At 38.4% G+C, this 17,713-nt stretch overlaps 1 protein-coding gene across 2 annotated transcripts in view; it reads right to left on the bottom strand.

The window, feature by feature from the left end:
• Positions 1-17,713, bottom strand: part of LOC133527935 (oxysterol-binding protein-related protein 9) — a 124,345-nt gene that overhangs the window by 74,594 nt on the left and 32,038 nt on the right. For both annotated transcript variants that reach the window (XM_061865133.1, XM_061865134.1), the window contains exons 2-7: positions 11,514-11,642; positions 11,207-11,386; positions 10,820-10,897; positions 9,690-9,740; positions 7,081-7,150; positions 3,470-3,568 (exon numbers count right to left, since the gene is read on the bottom strand). In XM_061865133.1, coding sequence (XP_061721117.1) covers positions 3,470-3,568; positions 7,081-7,150; positions 9,690-9,740; positions 10,820-10,897; positions 11,207-11,386; positions 11,514-11,642 — 607 coding nt within the window. The remainder of the gene's footprint in view (positions 1-3,469; positions 3,569-7,080; positions 7,151-9,689; positions 9,741-10,819; positions 10,898-11,206; positions 11,387-11,513; positions 11,643-17,713) is intronic.

Below are 17,713 nucleotides of genomic sequence, written 5' to 3'. Positions count from 1 at the left end.
GTAAGGCGCAGCGGCGACATTGCTTGCCCTGCGAAACACTACTCTGTTAGTATGAGGATAACGTTCAAATTACAGGTGGCATACATTGTTATAAACAGACCCCTTAGCATGAATTGCGTTGTGGCTCGCGACTCCATCCTTAAAGTCGCGCTTGACATATGGAGTTAGTGCAAGTTATGCTACGAGCAGCAGGTCAGATGCTCTGTTTGGACATAGACTAATAATGACGTTATTTATGAACGTGTGACAAAGCTAAAAAAATTACTCCTCCGGAATTGCAGGCGTACATAGATTACGGAGACTGCTTACAATCAGGCGGGCCGTATGCTTGTTTGCCACCGGCATGATATTCGTTAGTCCCTATCCGTCATTATGACAGCTCTGTTTGTTAGAAAGAGTATATATTAGTTATATTCAGGGCCCGTACTTTTCATGCCGTTGACAGAAAAATGACGTCACGCTACATAGAGTATGATTCCAATTAATATTTTCGTAATAATTAATCATTTATCAACCTCTTTAGGTAAGTTATACATATACTTGACAATCAGTACAGAAACGTCTAACTGATTTTCATCTCATTGTCACTCAAATAAATAATAGATTATTAATTTATTAAATAATACATATTTTGGATTTTTAACAGCGTAACAAGCTTTTATTCTCGTAACAAGTATTTATTTTGATACCCGTCAATAAGTAAGTTATCTAAATTTGTAGTATTGTAAAACAACTCCCTGTATGTTAAATTACGCCATTTTTGCGTCAACGGCATGAAAAGTACGGGCCCTGAATATAACTAATATACATACATAAATAAATTAATTAAGCAACCTTTTTTTCTTTTACCATAGTTCTTAGTTTTGGTTCTTAGTTTTTTTTTTACAAACCGCGTTGAGTTGTGGAACAGCCTTTTAAGAGGTCGCGAAACCTATGATTAGTCCTGGTCTCAAGACTTGGCCCGAAAACGGGCAATAAAACACATGCGCGATGAGGGTCGCCTCGGTGCGGACCCTTATTTCACTTGCCATAAATGTGGGCGATAATGCCGTTCAAGAATCGGTTTATATAGCCTCAAGAGGCGATGTCGCTAGATCATAGATGCTGCTTAAATCATCTGTAAAGATGTACAAGGCCTGATCGTTGATAGTTCTTAAAGCTCTGCGCGTAAATTTACAGTTACATATTTGTGTACCGGTCACTATAACGTTTTAATCCTCTCACAGCAATCACAAACGTAAACAGAACTAGTAAGTTTCGCCATAACACAACATTATCGATTACCGTACAAAACAAAATAAACTATAACAAGGAAAAAGATAAACGTTCCCGTAGGTTTATACTTATTAAATATTATTGGTTATCCTGTTGCGTTTCATCATAGAGAAATAAGTAAGCAATGAGTGCTCACTCCATACTCCACCACCTTCACCTTACAGAAAACCGCAGCCAAATAACACTAGACCCTACTCATAGTGTTGTGTTCCTGCCGGTGAGTAAGGTTGCCAGAGCTCAACGAGGGGGGGGGGGGGGGTTATTAGGGTCGGCAACGCGCATGTAACTCCTCTGGAGTTGCAGGCGTACATAGGCTACAGAGACTGCTTACCACCAGGCGGGCCGTATGCTTGTTTGCCACCAACGTAGTATATAAAAAAAAAACTCCAGTTTTCTTTCCAAAACGCTTATTATTTTCGGAGTCGACATCTAGCGTCGAGTAGCGGATTTATCAGTACTGCTACTTAACAATAGATTTCGCGACGAACGATAAGTCTAATATGTAATGCTCAACAATTTTCAGCGAATATTATGAACGGATTAACCGGAACTCTATTTTCAACTTCTTCTGCTTGTAATATTAGTTTTAAATTGTTGAGCCATACACTTTTCGTCAGTCGCGACACTCGTGACGTCTAGTGTCAAGTAGCGGTACTAATAAATCCGCTACTTGACGCTAGATGTCGACTCAGAAAATAATAAGCGTTTTGGAAAGAAAACTGAAGTATGGAATGAGCACTCTATGCTTATTTCTCTATGGTTTCATAATGTAATAATATCAAATACAGTACAGTCAGCATCAATAGTATAGGATGAGGCTACACGCCAAAAACATGTAGATACAAGAATCGCAGATAGGAACGAAATGGCCGAACCTTATTTCTATGGTAACAAAGGGTTGAAGGCACTAAGTCAAAAAAGTAAATTCATTTTTGGTACAAACTTTTATCGCTGACTGTACCTACTTTTATTAGCACAGGCAACTAATACTCATCGAGACTTTTCTAAAATCCCCAAACACAATTAGGTTGCGTTGTTTTATCACAGAGTTCCTATGGCCACCTCCTGTCTCCATCATCAGATCAGCTCGATGGTACCGTAATAATGCATTGTCACCCGACTTACATATGTATGCAAATTTTCAACTCAATTAGAAATCAGGAAGTGGGTCAAATGTAGCTTCAAAGATTTGACCCACATTAACAAACTTACATACTAACAGGGTAACTTAAATAAAAGCTTGTAAAAACTATACGTACAAATTCCACTTAAATCAGTAGTTTAAACGTGAAGAGTTAACAGACAGAAAGACGGAATCGATTATGAGATTTCCGAACGAATATATTAAAATTCATATACATATTCTATGACGACGATTGTACATTGATTATAATTACTTGCAAATAATTTCGGTCAAGGAAATGTTTGGTAAAACTGCCTAATTAATTGGTCGTTAAAGGATTATTGTAGTTTTAATTTGAACTAAACCTTATTTCAACAGAAATAGGGTAACAAGTCACTTGTCAAGTTGTCACATCGATGATAATACTTTACAGTTCAATCCGAACTGAACGTTATTTCAATAGCAATAAAGTATCAATTCACTCGTGGCTTTCAATGGCATCGAGCGGCAGGGCACCATAGGGCTGTGAATTTAAACTGAACCGTATTTTAATAGCAATAAGGACTCACTTGTCGCTACGATGGCTTCCAATGGCAGTGAGTGTGTAGAAGTAGACAGTTCTCGGCATTCGGAGCCCAGCTCCACGTCTGATGGCAATCTGAACTAAACCCTATTTCAATAGTAATAGAGTCCCAACTCACATGTAGCGTGGGTGATTTTGAGCAGCAGGATTTAGTGAATTCCCTTACAACCTGAACTCAATCTTATTTCAGTTGAAATAGAGTATTAACTTGTAGCGTCGATGGTTTCATGAGCAGAGGGTTTCAGAGCGGTGGAAAGATTCCAAAACTTTCATAGAATGTTCAAGAAAATTTCAAACGTAACGAAGGAATCATTAAATTTGGAAATGGAAAATTTCGACTCCCATACAAAAATATGACATGTTCCCGAAAATTTCCCATGTGGAAATTTTGCGATATTGGAAACTTTCCGACGGCACGGGAGTAAAAAGTGCATTCCGTTACAATCTGAAACGGATCTTATTTCGATAGTAATAGAGTATAGACTCACTTGTCGCATCGATGGCTTCCAATGGCAGTGAGTGTGTAGAAGTAGACAGTTCCCGACATTCGGAGCCCAGCTCCACGTGCGGGGAAACGTCTGAAGACCCTGGATTTGGAAACTAACATGTATTCAAAGAAGCACTACTCTCTAGTTATAACATGTAGTAAAGGCGTCCGCTAGCGGGCGCGGGTGCACGCAGCGGGCGCACGCACGCGGGATCCATCTATCGTTGTTCATATATTTTTCGTAAACCCGTTCACCCGCTCCGTGCAGCCGCGTCAGCTAGCGGACGCCATAACAGCAACACACTTAATTGACTGATGGTCTATATTTTTTAAATTGACATACTAGGCCATGCAATGAATGCTCAAAAAAGTTATAGAGGGAAAGGCTTGGAACACAATTTTTGACTTCGTAACTTTGTTTGGACTAGTTAGGAGGTGAACATATCAAAAGTCCGCGGCCGTAGTCCTTGCTTGAGCGGGGTCGGGGGGGGGGGGGGGGGGGGAGGAGTTTGAATTGAACGCCCCAAATAAACTTTCATGGGAAGATATCTCGAAAACAATTTAAGATATCGAAAACTTGACTAATATAATTAAGCCCCCCTCTCCCGCTGCTCAAAGGCGTCGGCCGGGGAATTTTGATATGTTCACCTCCTAACTAGCCCAAACTAAGATACGGAGTCAAAAACTGTGTTCCAAGCATTTCCCTCGATACCTTCTTATTGCTTGGCCGATACAGTCATCTTCTGGTTTATTAGCAAGCTTCATGCCGTACGCAGCACACATACAATAAATAGAAAAAAGTACATTTAACAATATGACGCGAGCGAATGGCTTAAATCGAGACAAGGGTTAAGTGGATAATAGATGTGATTAACAAAATAACAGCAGCTAACAAGCTTTGTGGAGTTCTGTATAAAACGTGTTACATCAGCCACTGAAAGTGGGATGGCTACACGTTGTACCTATATACTTACTGAGCTACTTTTACTATGGGACCAACCACGAAATTCTGACAAAAAATTGACTCTGCCATACAAGATATCAGCCAGCCAAAATGTATGAGATTCAATTTTTTTTCGCGATGTCCGAGTTGGTCCCATAGTAAATGTAGCTCAGTAAGACCTACACAACGTGTACCCACAGTGGCTGATGTAATACGTTGTAAATTTTCTTTGGGATGGAAAAGGTTGTCAGGTAGAAATTACATAGTAGTATCAATTCTTCCTGTTGTAACTGTAAATGTATTTGTGCCAATATAAAAGCTCGAGTTTGCATGTCGTGCTGCTTACAAGGACAGTATTTTTTGGAATAGATTTAGACATTTGTGTTGTACAGTCGCCATCAGATACATCGGGACGGCCAAGGAGTTCACAAATATCCGAACACGCACTCTAACGCCGTGACAAAAGGGGCGTGTTCAGATATTTAAGAACACCTTGGCCGCTACGATGTATATGATGACGTATTCCTAATCTAACTCAAATATGAATGATAGCGGCATCACATTGGCAACCGACATTGTTGGCATACAGCGAACGACCCGGTGTGATTGCGTCATAACGACGTCACGTCAAAACAAAAGACTGCCGAATTCTAGCTACTGTTGTTCGACCATGTAACCGGCACAATTTGGATTTTGGATAATCTGGTTTACCTCTCTGTCGCACTTGTAAACACGTACGTAAGTGTGACAGGGAGGCAACAAGTCGAACGTGGTTCGCGGTGGGCCCTCTGGTCTTGACACTCATGATGGCGACAACAGGAGCGAACGTTAAACTGTGCGATTGTTCTGATCCGTACGTACGCCATTACATGAACGTTTCGAGCAAAGTGACCAGACGCGGGCGTGGGTAATATCAACCGCCATCACGCCATGCATTCGTTTTTACATTTCTATGAGAGTCTTTGTTGTCAGCGTCGGCATTAGGCTGCCTTTCCACTGAGGAAGATATGAATGGAGACGTGCGGAAATCAAGCAATTGATTGTATTTGTAATACGCGCTGAAGCGCTCGGTTGAAGCGCTGGTGGCCTAGCGGTAACAGTATGCGACTTGCAATCCGGAGTTCGCGGGTTCAAACCCCGGCTCGTACCAATGAGTTTTTCGGAACTTGTGTACGAAATATCATTTGATTATTACCAGTCGTTTTTCGGTGAAGGAAAACATCGTGAGGAAACCGGACTAATCCCAATAAGACCTAGTTTACCCTCTGGGTTGGAAGGTCAGATGGCAGTCGCTTTCGTAAAAACTAGTGCCTACGCCAATTCTTGGGATCAGTTGCCAAGCGGACCCCAGGCTTCCATCAGCCGTGGCAAAATGCCGGGACAACGCGAGGAAGATGATGAGCAGTGAAAAGAGATGTGGATTACAGCCATGATTTCAACACGTGCCTCTCATCTTCTCCTCAGTGGAAAGGCAGCCTTAGGGTCTTTATATCGGTTGACGACACACACAGGGTACTATGTCACATTATAAGGGATGAGGGAAAGTTTCCCCAAGCCTCCTAAAACCTAGCCATACAAAAGAATCCAAAATTTGCTAGTGAAACTTGAACCTATACTATAGAAAATAGAGTTGATATTGTTTTGTTTGAAAATTAAATGATACCAAATACTGAATACTGGACCGTGACCGTAAGCTTTAGGAAGCTAAAATCTAAAGGGGCCCACTGATCACCAGTTCGCAGAACGATATCGGTCTGTCAGATATTCGCAAAAACTGACAATCGCGAATAACTGACAGACCGATATCGTCCGGTGAACTGGTGATCAGTGGACCCCTTTAAGCTATATGTCGTCTCCCGGCAAACCTAAGAGAATGGACCCTGGTACGTCCTTAACATACGTCCAAGAGAGAGGTATGGTATTGTGAACACATCTCGCGTTGTGTGGTAGGGCACATCACAGCGGATGTCATTCCAGATCTAGAGCAGAGCCCAACTGGGGAAGTACCTCCACCTTATAGAAAACCGCAGCCAAATAACACTAGACCCTACTCATAGTGTTGTGTTCCTGCCGGTGAGTAAAGTTGCCAAAGCTCATTGAGGGTGCGGAGTGTTAGGGTCGGCAACGCGCATGTGACTCCTCTGGAGTTGTAGGCGTACATATGCTATGGAGGCTGCTTACCATCAGGCGGGCCGTATGCTTGTTTGCCACCGACGTAGTATAAAAGAAAAATAACGGGTTGCAGTGCCGGCAGAAGTGAAAAATTCAAAATTAACGTTGTGCATTTTTGATATATTGGAATGGTTAGGGAATAAATTTGCACGAGTTGCTTTAATTACCAGTATAAAAGTACTATCATGTATGTGGTAAAATACAATATTCATTTATTGCGCTATCGTACACAAACACGACAATTTATATTACATAAAAAAATTAACTACTGGCTTCAATGATATTGTAATAGTTTTTCGATCAGGTCACGTGTCTGTCTTACGAATTTTCAGTCTCACGAATCTGTCGGTCACGTGACCTGTCGCGAGTTTAACATTTTGTCCCCATCACAAAAAGTGCACAGCGCCGCGAAAGAAGTTTTCACTTTAAAAAAAAACCAATTGGCTCGAAGCGTATTTCAAGGCATTCGGGTTAAGGACAGAAGTGTGATGTTATACCTTGTTTGATATGTGTTTGTGAGGTACTTGTTGGTCCTTGGTAGACACCGTTTACGGGATTTACTGTATTCTGAAAGAAAATAACAAAGCGAACTTAATACAATGACCATACAAAATATACCTGGTAAATACGTAACACAACTATGTTTTGTTGATATGCTCTGATGTTAGACAAGAGAAAGTAGAAACACAAAAAGGAACTGCCCGTGAATTGGTTTTCAAGAGTCAAAAGAAATGTTTAAGATCAGTATGCGGTATTACAACCATGGATTCATGTAAAACTCATTTTAGAGAATTAAAAATACTGACAGTTCCTTGTTTATATGTGTATGAAATAGCAACCTATGTTAAATGTAATATGAACGAATTTACAAAATTCAATAGCCTGCGTCATCAGGGAAAAATTAATTATAAGTCATCTAGAACCGCCTTTGTGTCTAAAAACATAATCGGTATGGCCCCACGAATATTTAATAAATTACCACTAAGCATCCTAAAACAAGAAAACATTAAAGAGTTTAAAACTGCATTGTATACATTTTTAGCATCTAAGGCATATTATACCATTCAAGAATATCTCAATGACATACATTTGTAATAGAGTAGGTATAAGTAATTTATGCATGCGATACACATGACATTCTTGAATATTTGCATGTCTTTGTGACGAAACATGTAGTTCCTTTTTTATGTGTATGACCTTTTGTACCATGTTTTAGCAAATAAAAATCTGATTCTGATTCTGAACATTTTTGTTTGATATCCTCCTAAGGCCCAGCCATACAATTGGAAAATCCTATTTTGCCATTGAAATTTGAATCTATTATGGAGAAAATAGAGTTTATTTTGTGTTGTTTGAAAATTGAACGAAACAATGCAAAAGCGACGCTATTCCAATTGAATATGATTTAAATTTCATCGAACTGAAGGAGTACTATCGGTAGGACCTTGGGCCTTAAGCAGATATAAAAAAATGTTGTAAGGAATGAACGTGTACATACATGTTCGGTTATTTTAGATCTATATAACAAGGATTAAATAGAACGTGGATTTTGCAAAAGTTTACCCTCCCAAATGGTAATTATTTTTGACCTATAAAGTTACAAACTAATGTAATTTTAAATACCATATTAAATGCAAAAAGCAGAAATATACTGTAATCGCGTGTCAGTCTCGCTAGATGGTGCTGTTTAAATTTCAAAGAAGTCATTGTATTTGTATTTTCGTCTGTATAAATGGAAGTTTCGATGAAATTACGTTTTTTACGTCAATAAGCTGTTATGAAAACTGTAGTAACACATACTGTAATAAGCTTATTAAAAATAAGTGACGAAGCAAATTATTCTTCCGCAGATATCACTATCTTAAGCAGATCTCGTAAAAGCAGTGTCTAGCTTAGTTTTATCAAAGATAATTTGAAATAGAAGTGTACTATTGTCAAAGAAACTTTTTGATATTTAACAAATTTAACACATATCAGTTAAAGAATAAGGATCAAAGTCAAATGACATTCTAAAAGTTTTTAATCACGTATCGAAAGATGGCAGTAAATTTATGTGGCTACAAAGTTTTCTTTGACAATACACCTCTATTTCAAATTCTCTTTGTTTTTATACAATTAGTGTATATGACAGCCGACGGCCGACCTTAAGATCAGGCAGATCGTAATGTTCCTGTATAATGTTTTGACGGTAGTCGCATTAAACCAATAGATATGTAGGGGACCATATCCATACAACGTCACCCATTTTTCACAATTTTGTACTCCCCTCCCTAAACTGGGCACGTAGCAGTGTTTCCCGAACGTTAATTAGAATTGACAATGAACCATTACAAATTGAACCGTAAACTGTAACCGTCCGTTACTGTTTACGGTTCAATTTTATAATGATTAATAGTGAATTATAATTAACTTCGGCCAACACTGGCACGTAGTATGGGCACGTTCCCTAGAATAGGTTCGTTAGGTAGCTTCAGATGTCCAAACCGTCCAGAAATAGGAGGCTCCGTTGACCCAGGGAACAAGAGAGAGATTTTTACGATCTGCCTGATCTTACGATCGGCCGCTGACATATAGAAGGTGGAAAGTGGAGATGGTTAAATAAAGACAGTTCATATGTGTCGTTCCCAAACAAAAAGTCCCACTTTGTCGCTTGTCATAAAGACGCTTTGACAGGTTATTCGCTTATGCTTATGGTTAGGTTATTTGTTTATAGATATAAGCAAATTTCATCATTATGGTAAGCGACATATGACATTTAATTTCCTAATATATTTTTCAATACACTTGCTCAAAACAGCGTTTTTATTCCACCGTTTGGGTCATGGTCCTAGATATTAAACACGCTTTTTCAGTATATTATAACATTTATAACACTCGTGCATTTTCATAATATTATCCGAGTGAGGTAAGAAGGTAACTGATTGCTAATAATATGTATGGAAACGGAGCCTTCTTAAATTGGTCGAGTAATTTTACAACGTGGACTGTCGCTGTCTTATTATTTTTTACGAAGACGTGACAGAACGAAAAACAAGCAGTTATTCTTATATTATCTCAACTTTCCACGCTCTTTATAATATGAATACGTGTCAGCATACTACAGTACCTTAGCTATTTGTAGAAGCACTATGGAATGTTTTATGTTATCCAACATTGCCTGCAAAGGAAAACATTGAAAATTATAATAAAATAATAAGAATCCATGTACAATCAAGCTCGCTGCTGGCGTTCTTGTATTTACGCTTTGAAAGCTGAATCTATAATATTTAAAGTGTTCATAATGTTTTGTTTGTAAAGATATTGTTTGTACAGTTATTGTAAACCTCAAACGGAAGAGCGGGGTTTCCTGACACAGATGTATATATTCATCTACTAGGAAACTCCAGCCATTATATTATAATTGTAATTTATTTGTTACCCAAATAAACATTTTTCATTTTTCATTTTTCATTTTCATTGGTGATGATGAGATAAATATATCGAATTTTCGTCAAGCATTCATTTAAATGTATATGTTTAGCAATTTAGATAAACGACTTCGTAACGAAGTCGTCTTTTAGAACGGTTTTGGCTTAACGGTTTTTCGAAACGTCTTTAAGTGGAAAGGCGACCGCTTCTCCATACAAATGTAGTCCCCATTTTCCTCTTGGATATTGACCTTATGGATAAACTTTTAATATAATTGGATGTATATTAACCATAGCTATGCCCCTGAGGACTTTTTTGAATTTTGGATTACTGTAAAAGTTAAGAGCGAAAAACAAATTTCATGCAATGTTTTAAATGCTCCTAACTTTTATAATAATGAAAAATTCGAAATAAATCAAACGTAAATCATTAATTTAAATGTTAATATCGAGAGAGGAAAATGAGGACTACGTTTGTATGAAAAGGCGATCACGCCTCAACCTTCGTATTAAATATATCAGATCTCATCATGATTTCATGTTGCAAATATTTACATTAACTTTTCTGTGTATGATTTAGGCTTAGCGATGTGATGTAAAAGGGGTTGGTGCCCTGATAAGAAATATCATCAGGTAATTTTACAGCTCTTGGGCATTATGGCATACTGCAATGTTTTTCATCCTGTCTGCTTTTTCATCCCAAGAGAGATCATATTCCCAACAATGGTGCTAACCCAAGTTACAACTGGTGGGATTTTTACTCATTTATTATTGTGAAAGGGTTGAAAAACACTGGATGTTAGATGTAGAGAAAATTGAGGGTACTCACATTGGAATGGTCTAATATAACTTGTCCTTTCGCCTTCTCATGCGGGTCACCCAGCTCTGACACCCTGAGTGTCATTTTCTGGAACAAAACAAAATACAGAAAACTTGAAGTACAACGATTAAATTGCCAGATGTCCACATTTTAAATCAATTTCGCTCGAGGTCACCATACCGCGAGCTCTGCGCTGGAACGATATCGTGTATAGCGGCTAGTCTGAGAGACAGCTGTAGTGTGCGAGCAGTACCTCCACCAGCTCGATCATGATCTGCAGGTACGCGTCCGCCTCGGCTATCCACCGCTCGAGGTCACCATGCCGCGCGCTCGGCGCTGGAACGATATCGTGTATAGCGGCCAGTCTGAGAGACAGCTGTAGTGTGCGAGCAGTACCTCCACCAGCTCGATCATGATCTGCAGGTACGCGTCCGCCTCGGCTATCCGCCGCTCGAGGTCGCCATGCCGCGCGCTCGGCGCTGGAACGCTCCGCGACCAGCGCGACCGACGACCGTGTCGGGAGATCGTGTCTTCGAGGGCGCGGACCCAGCGCTCACGTTCTGAACCGTCTCGGGCCTGGAAATTAGGAAATGCAATTATAGTTTAAATGCATCAACGTAAAAAACTATGTCTTAACTTCAACCTTAATATAAGGAACTAAGATCCAAAATGGCCAGTTGTATTGCCGTTAGTACAGACTCACCTGGAAATGAAAAGTCTTGTGATCGACGGTGATGGTGAACGTTGAATCGTCTTCGTCGTCTATACCTATGACGGCTGCGCGTAGACGCACACAGCCTCGCCGAACGCCGCGTGTCATCTTCTCTTTAGACTGAAATGAAAGAGATAAAAGATGAGAAAAATTGAAGAAACCACAAGATATTATTCAAGGAATAATACTTTGAAAATAATTTTCTGATTTCTGTGAATAAGTTAATGTACCTAAGGTAAACAACTGCAGGAAAGGTAAAAGCTAAGCGGAGCGCGGTGTTGAAAATTATTTGTTAGCATTTTTATTTTCTTAACAATAACGTTGTGTTCAGTTTGAACATCTCACCAGGTTCTTCTGCTGCTGACTGGGCGTGTAGTAATAAGTATTTATAAATATATGAAGTTCGACAGTTTTCTGTAGCCGTATACACTTAGGAGCAAAACTGTCCCAATAGTAGCATATTAGTAGAATGTGAAGAAGTTGATGTCGATCAAGGGGGGGGGCATAATTCACACATAACAGTACTCCTTAAAATTTTCAAAACAAATCCGCCTAACTTATGATGTACTTGGCATTTACGGTTATTTTGTAATTTCGAATCGAAAAGTAGAAAAAAACACATTTTTATTTTTTCCAATATTTTTATTTCCACCTATGGAACCATGTATAACTAAGAAATTCTGCCACTATAAAATCATCATGAAATTGTTTTAATGGGGCATATTTTTGAAGTTACTTTTAGGTGCCTTATAGTTCGGTGCAAAAATGTACCATTAAAAACAGCCATAGAAAGTGTCTGTTAGTTCAATGTTAAAGACGACTGTCATTTTTTTTCTACTTTTCAATTCGAAATTACAAAATAACCGTAAATGCCAAGTACATCATATGTTAGGCCGATTTGTAGAAAATTTCAAGGAGTACTGTTATGTATTAAGCATGTACTTCTCCCCTTGATCGACATCGACCTCTCCACATTCTCCTAATATGCTACTATTGGGACAGTTTTGCTCCTAAGTGAAGCAAACCTGCTGCTGCTAAGTGCTGTCATGTTAGTTTAAAGTTTATTGATATATGTTTTTATTTTTATTTAATGTTCCAATAAAAATTTACGATTTTACCTAGTCTGGCTAACCCAACCCTGAACAGACTTTACAGTGATGAAGCGTGGCAGTGCCACTATAAATGTCATATTTAATCATTTGTCAATTTGTTATGTTTGTTTCACCGGATGGTCTCATCGGAAAATGCTATTCATGTTGCGAACATCAGTCTACTACCTAGTCTCAGAAAATGATTGCTTTTTACTGAAACGTCCCTAACAACCTCGAATGTTTCCAGTAACTCGAGGACCATTAATCTTACTCAACGGCCAGAAAAATTGATATATCCAACCGGATTTCTACGAGGAATTAGTTTTGCTGCCGACCTCAAGCTTAAAAAACTTTCCTAGTTGTGATTCATTAAACTGTTAATTATATAAATAACGTATAGAATAGTATAGACTTTTTTTTCGTAAACACACAAACAGTCCAATACATAAAAGAGAACATAGGGAGAATAAAGTGTTACGAAATGGCCTCACCTCAGCATGTTGCTGGTGACTTCCAGCGCTGATCTTCCGATGAGACCATCAAGTGAGGAATAATCACGGAAGGTAACAGGTACTTATACAAAAAAGAGATACAACATGACGACATACTTAACACTAACAATTAGTTATTTTTTTTCTTTTTTGTATTGTATTTTTTCTTTATTTTTATATTTAGTCGTTGAAATGATTTTTATTTTTATTTCAGTTTGTTATTATTTTTGGTGATTATTTATGGGCATTAGTCTGAATTTTTTTTTAAATTGAATTGAATTGAAAATAAAATTGCACGGAGGAACCAAACGCACCTATCGAGGGTTAATACAATTTTCAAACTATAATAAGCAAAGCAAAACTATCAGCTACAATTTCGATCGACTACGCTATCGCTACGAATTGTAACTTGTACTTTTATACACTTTTATAACTTTATAAAAGTAAGAGTTACAATTTTATAACTTTTATAACTTTCAAAAATTTGGTATTTCGATCGGGGTTGTTACTTGCCAGACTATTGTATTGCCACTATTTTAACTCCGATATAACTGACGATACAGATAAATGCTCCAATGAAACACGATAGAATCACGAGCATTCAAACTGAGGACTAACTTTGTGCATAGAAGCCAATGCAATACAACTAACAATAAGTTGAATGAAATGCGCCAACTTCTCTATTGAGTTTTTTGACTTGTTTGAAGTTGTTCGTGCTCGCAGCGCTCTCGTTCTACTCTACGCTCGTATTACGATACGCTTACGCATCTCTTACGCGTACGCGCCGTTTACATGGGGCCTACCGCGAAAACCGAAATTCGCCAACTGCGGGGATCTTTCTCTTTTACTCTCACTAAGACGTATTAGAGTGACAGAGAAAAATCCCCGCAATTGACGAACTTCGATTTTCGCGGTAGGCCCCCTGCGGGCCTAACTTGTCAAAAAATGACAATATGGCGGACGACAGCTTAGAATGTTACCGTATTTAAGAATTATTTCAAATTAGTTACTAAAAATTAAGTTTTTTCTTCGCAAGGGTAATAAGAAAAACATTGTCTGTAACTTAAGGGGGTAAGAATATTGCAAACTCGGATCTTTAATTCCCTCGTTTACAATATCTCACTTAACTCATCTAAAAGTGCAGTTTTAATTATGACGTGAAATTTTTAATTTTATTATATGTAATGTTAATTAGGTATTCGAACATGGTTATAATGTTTTATATGCGTTTAGTTTAGAGTGGAAGGCTGTCTGTGTGTTTTTGTGCACACTAATAATTGTTATCCTCAGAACGGCTCGCCGGTTGCGATGTTCTGTGATGGATCGATACTTTGATGATGTTTCTTAGATATATTACAAAACTTTTATTTCGCCAGATGTTTTCATACAGTCGTAAATATTGATAATTGATATTTTTAGGGTTCCGTAGCCAAATGGCAAAAAACGGAACCCTTATAGATTCGTCATGTCCGTCTGTCTGTCCGATTCTGTCACAGCCACTTTTTTCCGAAACTATAAAAGCTATACTGTTCAAACTTGGTAAGTAGATGTATTCTATGAACCGCATTATGATGTTTACACAAAAATAGAAAAAAAACAATAAATTTTGGGGGTTCCCCATACTTAGAACTGAAACTCAAAAAATCTTTTTTCATCAAACCCAGACGTGTGGGGTATCTATGGATAGGTCTTTAAAAATGATATTGAGGTTTCTAATATCATTTTTTTCTAAACTGAATAGTTTGCGCGAGAGACACTTCCAAAGTGGTAAAAAGTGTCCCCCCCCCCGTAACTTCTAAAATAACAGAATGAAAAATCTAAAAAAAATATATGATATACATTACCATGCAAACTTCCAACGAAAATTGGTTTGAACCAGATCTAGTAAGTAGTTTTTTTAATACGTCATAAATGGTACGGAACCCTTCATGGGCGAGTCCGACTCGCACTTGGCCGCTTTTTTGTTTATGGTGCCGTAAGTTCTGAGAGCGGAGTTTTTGAAAACTCGTACCGATTTTTAGATATCAATACGGTTGCCAAAAGGTAAATTAGCAATTTTGAGGATTTTTATAGGGTGGGACTTCAGCGATTCGAATCCTGTTTTTTTACTTTAGCTCGATAGAAAAAAAAACGCACTTTATTTTTTTTACAATTTATGCACAAAAGCTAAAAATATGAAAATTGCATATAAAAATGCGCAATTTTATTTTTGAGGGAACTCAGCGATTACTTTTTTAGCTTACACCAAATAAAAGTTTAAAAACGTGACATCCGCGGTCCCGCATCCATCTCACTCACGCTTATTACGTTCAGTGGGAGTGAGAGAACAAGAACCTACGGGGCCGTAAATAGAATATGTAAATTTTCTCAACTTTTGTTTCTATTCTTAATATATAGGTAAGTATTTTTCCTTATCATCTAGCCTTGTTTCCAGTGTCCTATTTCATCGCATTGTCCGCTGCGACCCCGCTGTAAGCGTATGCGCTCATAAAATTGCAAATGAATAATGCTCAGGAACGCCTGCTCGGCTTTACGTAGGTAATCATACCGTATCATGCGTAGAACTGCATAAATACAGGCCTGTATTAAACTACCGATCTCTCCGTTAATTTAGTCCACCGAATAAAATAGATCGAAAGTTTGCTAGAACATTAGTTGCGTCGCTTAACTCCAAATTCAGATAAATCCATTCGACCTTCTTAGGTAATATCTATCCTATTACCTTTTCTTAATAATACTAAAATCGCAAAATCTGACAGTTGGATTTATCTGAGTTTGAAGTTAAGCGACTTAGTTATCCGCGACCAAGATGTGTCGAAAAGTTCTCCAAAACTCACTGTCCCGTCCCTCGATCTATGTAATTCTACTACCTCTTCAATCGGTCCCTCAATGCTGAGGATCGTGACATCATGTATTGTTGAAGACCAGGTTCCTCCATGGACTTCTATTCCTGCAGTTTTAGTTGCATAGGTGCAGTGATTTGAGCACACCAGCTAGTAGCGGAAGGGCCCTGAGGTCTGGTGCCTTCAACTTTGCCCGTCATAAAAACTCTCTCTTAAACTATCCGGGGAGCGGCGTGAGAGATGTCCGAAGTATAAGAGAATTAATTAGGTCCTAGCATATCGTTGACAACCGGCGTTTTATGCGTAGCTCTTCCAGTATGGACTTATTAGATCTCTGCTTTTAGTAGTAGTAGTTCAGTTTTCTCCATAATTAGACCTCTGCTTTTAGCCTAATTAGGGAACAAATAATATTATTTTATGAAATATTTTTTTTTTGTAGTCACACTACTATATACAAATTATAAACTAAAATAGATATCATACACTAAAGAAAAAGTGACCAACTCCACCGGTGGCCGAGGCGGGAATCGAACCCGCGTCTTCACCTAAGGCGGCTAACGTCCCTCCTCGTCTCTGTTCTTAGCAGTTAGTTTGAAGGGTTTTAAAAACTCTGACACTCGTCAAATCCTCCCGCAATTACGACAAAGCACCAAAAATCTTTACAGGGGCAATCCTGACGAATAGCAACCCGAACAGTGAACAAGGGTGGAGGAGGGTGGACACAAAAAAATATATTTAAAAAGCGTATGAGAGCCCAACTGGGGAAGTACCTCCACCTTGCAGAAAATTGCAGCAAAACACCACTAGGCCCTACTCATACTGATATGTTCCTGTCGGTGAGTAAGGTTGCCAGAGCTCAACGGGGGTGCGAAGTGTTAGGGGTCGGCAACGCGCATATGACTCCTCTGGAGTTGCAGGCGTACATAGGCCACGGAGACTACTTACCATCAGGCGGGCCGTATGCTTGTTTGCCACCGAAGTAATTTAAAAAAAGGCTTAATTTCGACTCTTTGTACGGGCTGACCTATTCAACATTGAAATCTTAGAGAACGAGAGCTTCTATTAACAAGATGTTCCACTAATGATTGGACTCATTAATCAAAATAATAACGTATTGCGAAATGAATCGATTCTGCCAAGGTTAGATCGATTTTTTGGCATTTGATTGTAATCGGCCTCGATTACCATAATACAGCGATTGCAAAACGAATCTGAGTCAATTATTGTGAATAATAGTTACTCGAGAGTGGCTAAATTGATAATTTTAACAGAAATCCATTAAGAACGGTTTAAAGTGATGGCTTAATTTAATTTGGTCACAAACAATTGAGTTGACTATAATTTATTGTTTGGTACGGTCACGTCTGAAAATATGGATACGGACAAAGTGCCAAAAATATGTATACACTACCCCTAATATATGGGACATGAGGTCGTGTATACATATTTTTGGCACTTCGATCGTGTCGATGTTTTCAGACGTGACTGTACCTATAACGTTACTTATAAACGTAAAGGTTATTTTTTAGAGTATTTATAGTACCTAATCATTGACGGGTTACTTTAGTTTTTCGGTACCCGCGTGAATATTGTAATGTCAGTATGTTATACGTCGATTTTTTTATAATGTCTAACAAATGTCAGTCTGTCGAACCTCTACCAAATTATTTGTACAAATGATATGTATACAGCAGGAGTTATAAACTTTAATTTTTTTCCTAATCATAATCATTATCATCCACTTAGATGGTTGGCAATCCTCAACT

This window comes from Cydia pomonella, chromosome 18 (genome assembly GCF_033807575.1).
Source record: "Cydia pomonella isolate Wapato2018A chromosome 18, ilCydPomo1, whole genome shotgun sequence".
NCBI lineage: Eukaryota > Metazoa > Arthropoda > Insecta > Lepidoptera > Tortricidae > Cydia > Cydia pomonella.
The sequence above is the reverse complement of the archived record's forward strand: the minus strand, read 5'-3'. Positions and strand labels throughout refer to the sequence as shown.